At 32.5% G+C, this 11919-nt stretch overlaps 1 protein-coding gene across 2 annotated transcripts; it reads right to left on the bottom strand.

Moving 5' to 3' along the window:
- Nucleotides 6291–7194, bottom strand: LOC18612992. 2 transcript variants are annotated; one of them, XM_007049994.2, is made up of 2 exons: nucleotides 6937–7182; nucleotides 6291–6695 (listed from the first exon to the last, which is right to left on the bottom strand). In XM_007049994.2, exons 1-2 carry the CDS (start codon nucleotides 7041–7043, stop codon nucleotides 6572–6574), a joined length of 231 nt encoding a protein of 76 aa, XP_007050056.1. In that variant the 5' UTR covers nucleotides 7044–7182; the 3' UTR covers nucleotides 6291–6571. The 2 variants fall into 2 exon arrangements, 1 of the variants encoding a protein (XP_007050056.1); XR_001927531.1 differs by having other exon boundaries at nucleotides 6300–6695; nucleotides 6854–7194.

Raw genomic sequence — 11919 nt, 5'->3', positions numbered from 1 at the left:
CAAAATAAAGGTATGGTTTTCTTACTTAATAGATTCTTATTTTATTTTTTTTGGATGTGATTATATTACTTGCAATAATAATAATAATAATGTGTGTTTCTGCTTGTGTAATTGGATTGCTTGCTTCCTTTGTTAAAGAAAATTTTGAAATCCATGCTTTGCACAATCACATTAATCCACTAAGATCCTACTCTAACAAGTCTTGGACCGAACCACTATAAATTGTTGTGCATTATATACTCTGTTTTTAATTTCTTTGTTCTGAAAATTAGTTCTTCATTTTGTCAAGAGCCGATTTGTGCTATTCATCCCCCTTCTAGCACATATTATCGGGACCAACAGGTACCACATTATTTTTCCTTATGCTATTAACTTCAACAAATATTTTGTCTAAATACGCAAATAAGCCACTGAACTATACCAAGAAAGTCAATTTAGCCCTTATCCTTTTATTACATTTAAATAAGCCCTTAAACATTTATTTTGAGTTAAATAAGCCCCTCACACTAACCATTGACTAACTTCCATTACTCAATGGTACAATCAGTAATTTTTTATGGCATGTCATCTTCCATGTGGCATGTTGATGTGCCATCTTAATGACATCAATGTCATGTGGTAGATGATGTGGCATCAAAAATTGTTAACTAGGAATTTGGTTTTTTCCTTTTCACCCATCCAAATGTCCAAAAATTATTGGTTAAGGATTGAAATAAAAAAATTTTAAAAAAACCTTAATTTCTTTAAACCGATTACCATCTTCTTAATTGAAGCCATCCATCCTTAAAAAAAACCTTTGCTTTCTTCAACAATTCTTAAACCCAATGTACCTTATAGTTAGAATATCCTCCCCTTATCCACAACTTTACTTCCTCTTCTAAAAATTATTTTTTGGGTAATCTTTAATTTTCAAAATCTGTGAAAGATGTGGAAAGAGAATCTATTATTGTTAGTAAATAAAATTCAGCATCATCAAATTTCCATTACAAATTCTAGGGAAGAGAAGAGTATCAGATTTCCCTTATAAATTCTAGGAAAAAGAAGAGAAGAATCTGACTATCTTTTATTATGGATTAACATTATGTGTCTTTACGAGTTTTAGTATAAACATTGTGTTTCCTACCTATACTCTTCCTCTTCTCAAAATCATTTCTTGGTATTCCTAAAGTTTCTCTACACTAACTTTAATTCAAGGAACAATGGCTTCTAGAAAGGTTGGATTAGGTTTTTTTTTGTTAGGAAGGATGGATGGTAATTAGTTAATAAACAATGTAATTAGTTTAAAACAATTAGGATATTTTTTTAATTTTTTGTTTCAAATCCCCAACCAATATTTTTTGGATATTTGGAAAGAAAAAATCCAATTCCAAGTCAGTAATTTTTTATGCTATGTCATCTGTCATGTGGCATTGATGTCATCAAGATAACACATTAACATGCCACATGGTAAATGACATGGCATCAAAAATTACTAACTGTACTGTTGATTAATGGAAGTTAGTCAACAGTTAGTGAAAATGGCTTATTTGACCCAAAATAAAAGTAGGGGCTTATTTGAATGCAATAAAAATATAAGGACTAAATTGACTTTCTTGATATAGTCTAGGGGGCTTATTCGAGCATTTAGTCAAATATTTTCATCCTACAAAAAGAGAAATCAAATTTTGGCTCTCGTACCAAAACTTTCTTGGGTCCATTTGTCTTAATGTTCATTATTTTGATTCCTTTTGGAACCCATTCCATGTTGACCATCTAACCATATGTGGATTTGGTCCCTTTTAGAAGCCATACACTTTTGATCGTTTTACCTCTTTAAGTTACCATCTTCAAAGGACAAAAATAAATGGAATGTCCTACTTTATGGTAGCATATACATCTAGTAAATGTACCATATTTTTCATTTTCTTTAACAAAGAAATTTTTAAGATGAGTTTCTTTTTGTGTCCCATCAAAGCCTAATCCTTCTTCGTCAAAGAATGCCCTTTGTGTCTATAACATGTTATTTAACTTTTGTTGGCTCATACGAAATTTTGAAACAAAATCGTGCAAGTTATCATTTTCTTTTTCAAATCATTTCTTTCATCTTTTAAGCTCTTGACATTTTTTTCTAGTTCAATTTTTGTCTTGGCTAAAAATTCATTATCTACTTTGCTTAAATATGATCTTCTTGTATTTCAATAACATGCATTCAAACTCAAAACAGAAATCAGCATAGGGAACTTGTAGTTCATCAAATGAGTATGAGCATTCATCTAATATGTATGAAAATAAAAGCAAGTGAAGAGCATATCTTTGGTTCTTCAAAGGTCATGAAACAAAAGTTGGCAACTTCTCCTTCTTCATCTTGAGACTCATCAATATCACTCCAAGTAGTCACCATAGCTTTCTTCTTTACATTCTTTAGGTGACTTTTTTTGCCATTTGGACAATCATACTTGGCGTGCCTCGGTTTTCTACAATCATAGCAAATCAAGTGATATTTGCTATGCTCGCCTTTAGGTGCATCTCTTCTTAGATGTCTTCTTCCTCTATAGTTCCTTCTCATGAATTTTCTAAACCTCTTTACTAGAATGGCAATATCCTCATCTTCTTCACTTTTTTCCTTTTCTCTCTTTTCTTTTTCTTGAAGAAAAGATTTTAGTGCAATCTCTTTTTTCTTTGTTTCTCCCCTCCTTGCATCATCTCTTTTATTGTCATGTTTTAAAGTCATTTCATATGTAAGCAAAAAACCAACAAGTTCATCTAACTTAAGAGTGTTCAAGTTTCTAACTTCTTCAATGGTTGTCACCTTTAGCCATCAAGACTTAAGTAGACAATAAAGTAGCTTTTTCACCAATTGAGCATTTCGGAAGTGTTTCCCTAATGTTTTCAACCTTCCAACTATATATGTGAACCTATCATACATTTGATTTATGGACTCCTCATCCTTCATCTTGAATTGCTCATAGTACAATGTAAGTAAGTTTATTTTTGACTTTTTGACTTGATTGGTTCCTTCATGGGTGGTTTCTAAAGCATCCCATATTTCTTTTGCATTTTCACACATAAATGTTTTATTAAATTCATTTGCATTTAGAGCACAATAAAGAATGGTCATAGCTTTAACATTAAGTTGTACTAATTTTTTTGTCTTTTTCATTGCAATCTTTCCTAGTCTTAATCATTATCCTTCCATCTACTTCCTTATAAAGGACATGGGCACCTTCTAAGATAATACTCCGCACATCAATGTAATGTTCTTGTATAAACATTTCCATTCTCTTTTTTCAATAAGGATAATTTTCACTAGAAAACAGAGGAGGTTTTACCATTAATTGACCTCCATCAAGAGCAGTTGTGATAGTTTCCATCTTGTTGGTTTGCGCTTCAATCTAAGATCACTCAAGATTATTAAACCTGAAAATATTGAGTCCAAGCACTAATACCAATTGTTAATGCAATAAGCTCAACATATAGAAGTCCAAGATAAGGATGAATTGGCTCTTTTTAAAAATTCTTTCCAAAATTAAAGAACCAAACTTTTCTTTTGTGCATCCTTTTCTTTAAAAGCTTGTTCAACACAATAGAGACTTTTTGAGTAAAGGATTTTCCACACAATGTTTCTAAAAATGAAGGAAGAACAATAACACAATGATTTTTATAGAGATTCGACCTTTGTGCTTACGTATTCTTCTTTAACCTTGTTAAGGAGTTTGGAATTCACTATGAAAAATGCCTTTTAAGGTTAAGCACAACCTTTACAATAATCTTTTCAAGGATAAGATTTAACCCCTCTAACTTTTCAATGCTAGGTATGACCAACAATTCTACCTTTTATTGGTTAATGTATAACCTTCAAATGAGTACAATAGTTAAGAAGTAGTGAGCTAAAGTGCCTATTAAAGGATGGTAAGCTAAGTAGGTTTAGAAGCTTTACAAGGTAGGTACAAAGGGATATGAGAAATTAAAAGCTCTATGAATGCTAAAGAGAAAACTTAAATGTGGGAGAGAGAAAAATAAATGATCTTGTGTTGTAATTGTTGCTCTCTTCTTTTTTAATGTTTTTCTATGGCTTCTCATACTTCAAAATAAGTGGAAAGCTTCAATTTATAATGTTGGAGGCGTTTAGAGCCGTTGGGCTTCATTGAATGCGAAAAAGCTATTGGGAGCATTAATTGCAAGTTTGGCGAGCGCTAGGGATTAACCCTTTAAGCTAGGGGAGTCAATCTTTTCTTGGGAATTTTCCTCAAATATAACTAACGGATCGACCTTCTAAACAAGAAAGGTCGATCTCGTGCCACATAACTTAGGACAAATTCTTTTTTGTTTTGGGAGGATCGACCTTTTAAATGGGAAGGTTGATCCTCACACTTCCACTTGATAATTTTTGTCTTCCAAGGATCAACCTTCTAGGCTTGGGGATTGATCCTTTTTCTTCTAAAGACTTTGTTTTTCTTTTCTGACTTCCAAGGATCGACCTTCTACGCTTGTCGGTTGATCCTTTTTCTTCTAGTAGTTGATTTTTGCAATTTACTTTACAAGGATCGACCTATCAACATGTGGGGGGTTGATCCTTTTCCTTTTAGTAGGTGAATTTTAGCTCTCTGTTTCACAAGTATCAGCCTATCAACAATGGAGGGTTGATCCCTATAGCTGAATTTTGGCAACTAAGTGCTTTTTGAACTTGTTTTATTCACATTATCTTTGCAAAAACCTTTCCAAAACTTTAGGGAATATTTTCATAACTCAAAAACATTTTAAGTGACTTATTTAACTAATTATGATCATTTAATTTTGTCAATTCAAAATAAGGTCAATTTTAAAGCCAATAGATGTGTTTGGGTTAAATTTTTTTATTGGTATCCATTAAATGCCACATGGCCATTCTAAAGCCCTCTAAAAATCCACATCAACATTTTAAGCCACACTAGCATTTTGTGCCACGTCAACCGAAAAAGCTCGTTAGCATCCCGATCAATGCCATGTCATCATGGCAATGCCATATCAATGATTTGAATGAAAATTTTTACGGTGCTAACAATTGAATTGATATTGACAAATTTATAAAAGCACAAAAGACGATATCTATAAAAAATATGGTACCAGAATTAAATCCAAAATTTTTGTGAAGTACATAAGGTAAATGCATGATTTGATGACCTTTTGTTGCTAATGAGTCAAGAGATACCTTCTCCCTTTTCATGACAATGCACTGCCAGTCCCCGACGAACTTGAATTTGGAGTTCGATTTACAACGTCTTTTCTTCTCCATGATTGTTTCTCGTTCTCCACCACATTTGTCTAATGTTTCGCGTTCCCCAGATCACCTTGCTTAACGATAAATCATCTACCCCTTATATCTATTTTTTGCAGGTTTGGATCTGACTTGGATAAAATTAGTTGATTGCTTTATGGTTTTTTTGTGCTTATGAGCAAAAGTTATTTACTTTCATGTATTTGTCTTCTCTTTAGCTCAAGAGTTTGTTCTTATGCCACAATAAATTTGCATAGGATTTGTTAAGCCTCTCAACTTTGTTCAAGTATTATCCACCTCAAGGAAATATGGCGATGCAATTTGGGCTGTTGTAGCAATTAAACTAGTGCTGATTATATTAAAAAATCATTAAGAGATCACTACAGCAATCGGTTCACAATGTTGGAAGTGATATCTGGGTTGTTGATGGCTAAAAAACGAAGGCAAAAGCTAATGTTTGGACTGAAGTTCAATCTGGACCGTTAAAATAAACAAAACAAGCGGAAATAATCTAAAGACAGTACTGGACATTACTGGATAGGAGTTCCATTGGATGGGAGCCAAACCCAACGAAAGGTCAATTTTATCACCTCATCACAATTTCAGCGCATCCATACAATTCTTTTAATTTTTAATGAAATATAAACTCAATTACAATTGAAATTTCTTTCTTCTTCTCCTCGCTGCCTGTCTACTTGTTAGAACACTCCGTGGTCAACATGCATAATTTATTAACTGACAGTGACATCGTACCCCCTTCTTTTCTCCGTTCTCTTTCTCTTTCTCTCTCCTGTAAGGCATTAGCCAGAAAACGGTGAACAGGGAAAAAGAAATTCCCAGAAAGTAAGCAGGCTTTAATCCCTTGAACCACTTTTTACTAGAAGTTCTCTTTCCATCCATTCGAATCAAGCGATGCTTCTTCACAACACAATTCTTTACCAATCAATCTTTGATTCCACTTTTTGCAGGAAGCCACGGCCAAAAACAAGGTTGCACAAAATTTCCCATAAGAAATACTTAACATAGTATTTAAAGATGAAAGGCAATCAGAAATTGGTGTTCTTCCTTGTGTGGAAGGAGAGGAAATCCTCATAAATCAGCCAGAAATCAAAATCCCATGTCTATATAAAATAAAAGTATATGTGACCAGTAGTGAATAAACCTGAAATGAAATTTTGCCCAAATTTCACCCTAGCCATAATCAAATAGCTGAATAAATAGAAATAGATCCGGAAGATATGTAGGGCAAGGCAAGCAACATATGGTACATAATAATGCACAAAACACCGTAAAATAAAACAGAGGACTCCAGTCGGTGTGGATTGGATTGGAGACCAATTAACAAGGGATCTTTTCGGTGAACCATTTCATGACATGAATTGGAGCTTTGACCAACTCCAGCGCCAGCTCCGCTAGAACCGTCACGCACAAACAACAGGGACAGATCAACGTCAACAACAACCTGCCAAAACCCAAGGCCGGAGAAATATCAAATACCCAGAAGCCAAAGAGCATTCAAAATTGCAGTGTAGAAAATTTTACAATTAAAATCTATAAAGATCAGATTTTCATTAATTGAAAAGCACTCAAGAGATTGGAAGAGAAAATTAGAACAAAAACCTAGATCCCAAATATTGTCAAAAGTAGCAAACAGCAGAAGGAAGTCAACATATGAAAAGCCAAGCCAAGGGGACAGGACAAACCCGACTATCCAAACAACAATTCCAACAATGGAGATGATGAGAGAAAGAAAAGCAAAGGGAAGGCCCAGGAGGAAGCCCAGTGGCCTGCAATCTCCATCACAGCACATGATTGTTGGTTGCTTGATCGAAAGTTGCTTTTATCTTACAATCTTACTACTCCGTCCAGCGAGCACTAGAATGAGCTCCTGTAGTGCAGTCCGTTAAGATATTAACATGTAAACCGTCAGATCTGGCAGCACCCCACAAGACTGTTAGATTGAAAATAATTGAGCTGATTACCATGCAACTTAACTTGTAACTGATCATTTCGGGTAATTGTGAATGGTAACTTGAAAGTGTAATACCAAAGGGCTACGAAGATACGACAAAACTGGAAATAATAGGATCTGTTTCTTCCTAGAATTGGAAAGATAGTTCGTGTTAATATGAAAAGTAAATTTGATATAGATATTGTGCTGTGATATTATATGTTGAGTGTTTTTTTTTTTTTTGTTATATAAAATTTTGTATTTTACTTCTGTTGTCACAAGAGATAACGGTCCTTAAGTTTTTATTAAAAGACAATAAAACTTTTATATTTAACTTTTTTTTTTTACATTTGAACCCTAAATTTCCAAATTTTTCTTAATTGAACATATTAGAATAAATTTAGTTAAATAAAAAATACTTAATCATGCATCTTTAAAAGCAAAGGATTACAAAAATAATGTAAATAGTAGTTTTAAATTAAAGTTAATTGTTAGCATCTAAATTTGAAATGGAAAGAAACACTAAAGTAAAATATGGTTAATACACCACTAGCTGGCATTCGAATTTGGTGGACAAGAATTACCAATTTTTTCTATTTTTTATTTTTATTTTTGTTTGCAAAAATTGAGAAGAACAAACAAAGAAAATTTAGTTAGCACTATTATTATTCTTTTGGATATAAGGTTTTTTTTTTAAGCTTTTGTAGTATTAATGAAGATTTTAATTCCCTTTAACCAAAAATTATATTAATATATAATCGACCCTTTGCACTCTCTTGTATTACAACTTTTGATACTTCTATTTATTTATTTTTCTTAAAATGAGTTAAAAGAAACCAAATAATTAACAAGAAAAAAAGATTATTTTTTTTGGTTGATAGAATTAAAAAGTTTTTTCAAGTAAATTTCTATGCTTGCCAAGTGCACATTTATTTAAGTAGAAATAACGAAGTCAATAGTAGATTATTAAGTTAATATATTTAGTAAAAGGATGCCTAGTAAACATATAAATTCCAAATAGATGATACAGATATATTTAGTAATAAATAGTAAACATATAACATATTTGGTAAATAATTTGAATTTTTATGATGTAGTCAAATGGATGACACAATTAACAGAATTTCATCTAAAATTAAAATAAGATTTTTATTATCTTTTTAGGTTCATGTAATTTTATGTTCGGGTTATTTTGAATTTAAATAATTTTCAAGTTTTGAATTGGATGAATTCAAATTATTAACTTTTTGTAATTAAATCAAATTGGATTTGAATATGGCTATTGCTGAAGCTTGAGGGTCAACTACAACGTTCCTAGGATCAACTAAGTTCTTCAAATTTTCTCAATGAGGGCTTCCATAGTCGAGTACATGTGTTCTTTAGTCGATCCACCTCTAAAGAGTATGTATTCTTCAAATTTGGCCTTCTATAGTCGACTATGCCTTTCTTATAGTCGACTATGGCTTCTTAAAATTGACCTTTTCTAGCCTTGGACTTGTCAATGCTGCTTATATCTCTTTATAGTCGACTATGGCTATTTTTCAACTTGATTTTCTTGGTCTTTCTGGAGCAGGGTCGACTATACTTCCTTTATAGTTGACTATTGTTGTTCTGAACTTGATTTTCTTGATCTTTTTAGAGTAAGGTTGACTATGCTTTCTTTCTAGTTGACTATGTTGGTCCAGATAACATGTGCTAGAGAGGGGGTGAATAGCACAAATCGGCTCTTGACAAAATGAAGAACTAATTTTCAGAACAAAGAAAATAAAAACATAGTATACAATGCACAATAATTTATAATGGTTCGGTCCAAGACCTACATCCACTACCTTGATTGTTCAACCAATGATATTCCAAACCAAATAACTAAAAACAATGGAATTCACAAGCTTTCACCAAGCTTTTACAATGGCTTTTCGCAAGCTCAACCACAACCTTTAGCAATGATTTTTCACGGGATCAACCAAAACCTAAAATGGTTTTTCAAGGCTCAACCACAACCTTTTACACTAGTTTTGCACGGGCTAAACTAAAACCCAAAGTGGTTTTTCCAAGGCTCAACCACAACCTACAATAATGGTTTTTACCGGATCAACCAAAACCCACCACTAACTTTTCAAGGCTAAGTTAGAACCTTAACACATTCAAGCAAACCTTGCTTGAAACAACTACTTAGAGTGACTCACTCATCCTAAGAATACAACAAGAGAAATAGAAGAAAGTACCTATGATCACAAGTTGATCTGAATGGTACAAGATTGAGTGCTAAATACAAATGCAAAGAGTAGGCGTTTAAGTGCAAACAAGTGCAGTGAAGCTTTTCTGGTTTTTTAACTTTCTATAGCTCAAATCTCATTCAAGGCTTCTGAAAACTTGTTTCTCATTGTTGGAAGATCCTTTTATACTTGGAGATGCAACTCTGATGGCAGTTTGACAGTTTATGGCCGTTGGAAACAGTTGAGGATGAGTTCTAGCCGTTAATCTGTCTTGTAGTGCTCTGGTTCAAATTGCAGACAGAGAGCTCTTAGTCGACTGACTTGGTCAACTAAGTTGATTCTGTTTCTGATTTGCAGATCTTGGCAGAGAGCAATTAGTCGACTGTCTTGGTCAACTAAGTTGATTCTATTTCTCAAACTCTTTAACCCGCCATTTCTCCAATTTGAAACATGGTCAACCAATGTTCTTCCTTGTTTCACCAATAATCTTCCTCCTTGTTATTCAGTAATGTCTTATTATTTTTATCTCCTTTTTTCTTTTGATATACTCTTTGAAAGTTTATTTATTAATTTCATACATTAATTTTCCTGCACACTCAAGTAAAGGCATTAGACACAAATGAATGGGAATATTTTGCTATCATAAAAAACATATAGAGTCAATATTTTCTTTCTTTTATTTTTGATGATGACAAAATACTTCTAGATTAAAAGTGCAATGTCTATGTTCAATATGAATGCTTCAAATCTTTATGCATAATGAGTTGCTCCCTCTTAGTCAATGCATCTAGTTTTCTTTAAAGATTTGCAATAAACTATTTATCATATCCATAACAGCTAAACAAGATATACAATGCCCACAGTAGCTAAGCAAGATATATTGAATATCCATAATAACTAGCACATAATATTCAATAAAATCCTAACTAAGCATCACACACATAAATTAAACATGGAAACCTATCACACTCAATTTAACTTACTTTTCCTTCTCTCATTTTTTGCCATCATTAAAAAGATATTCAAAACTCCCCCTTAATGAGTGCATCAAGATTTTCCTTTATTCTTTAAATCAAACTTTAATGAATAGGAATCATAAGCATTCATATACTTAAGTCATACAAGCTTATAGATATAGTTCAATAACTTCAAGAGTCAAGCTTGTGTCTATATAAGAACAAATGTACGGGAGTTAAATCATTTCAAGAAATTGTCAAGGATTAGTCAAATAATGTTCAAGCAAATTTGATCATTTTGTCATAATCAAAACTATAATAATTTTAAAGCTAACAGACTATGGCTTTATGATATTCTAGTTTTACACTTTTTCAACCTTCAAATTGACTTCAGTTTCTCTAGGATGGACTCTTGACTTGTGGCTTGAAGTTTCGTTAGCTTTTTTATGCTACTCTCTAGCTACTTTATCATTTCCTTGTACCTATATTCAAGTAAACAATTCAAGGCATATTTGCTCTTGATTTCTTAGCTGAAAATGCATTGTTTGAAGGCTTGTAAGATGTTTTTTAAGGATATAGGGCTTTTCAAACAACTTTGTAACCTTAGGGGACTAAAAAGTAATTGAGACAATTTCAAATGCTTGACATTAAATTCAAGAAGACATGTGATTTTTATCAAATCAAACCATGATGTAATTCAAGTCTAGTAGACTTCAATTGCAATCTTAGATAAATAAATTTAGTTCATACTAAATATTAAAACATAAAACTAGAAAATATAACCATCATTCACAATACAAGAAAATCTAATAAGATAAAAGGGAACAAGAGAAAACTAAGGATCTTTGAGTCTAAAGAGTACTGTTTGCTGTCCAACCTCAAAATCAAGATGGAGATTTTCCACCAATATTGTCAAACCCTGTTCTATAAAATAATTACGACGTCATTTACATACTCAATCGAATGTTTGCATATTTAGGAATTTCGAGAAATCGTTAAAAGACGATATTACCCCTGATGGTACCATTAAGTCGATTAAGCCTCGAACTAGTTCAAATAGGAATTTTAAGGTGAAATTAAGAGTTTCACAGTTCAGGGATGACTCAAAATGATAATTCGGAGTTCGATGATCAATTTGGAGTCAAACCGAAATTTTCACTATCTAGGGGCAAAAAGGTCATTTGTCACTTGGGGACAAAATGAAAATTTTTAGAAAAGATTTTTTTGGCCCCATTTAACTTATTGGAGTATGATTTGAGTATTGGAGTATAATTTGAGGGTTTGGCAGTGAAAAAGTTTAATTTCGGTGATTTCTAGAGTGTAGGGACAAAATCGTAATTTTTCCACCCGCGAAAAAAATTTGAGATTTTGAGAGAATTTAGATCACATTTGACAAATTGGAGAATGGTATGAGTATAAGGGATGAAAAATATGTCTATGGGCAATTTTTCAGTTTTTTGGGCAAAAATGTAATTTTTGACTTTTACGGGGGCAAAAGTGTAAATTTTAAAAATTACTCCACCAAGACTTTGGATAAGTCTGAGAATTTTATCTAAGCTATGG

Source organism: Theobroma cacao, chromosome 1, assembly GCF_000208745.1.
Source record: "Theobroma cacao cultivar B97-61/B2 chromosome 1, Criollo_cocoa_genome_V2, whole genome shotgun sequence".
Classification (NCBI taxonomy): Eukaryota; Viridiplantae; Streptophyta; class Magnoliopsida; order Malvales; family Malvaceae; genus Theobroma; species Theobroma cacao.
The sequence above is the reverse complement of the archived record's forward strand: the minus strand, read 5'-3'. Positions and strand labels throughout refer to the sequence as shown.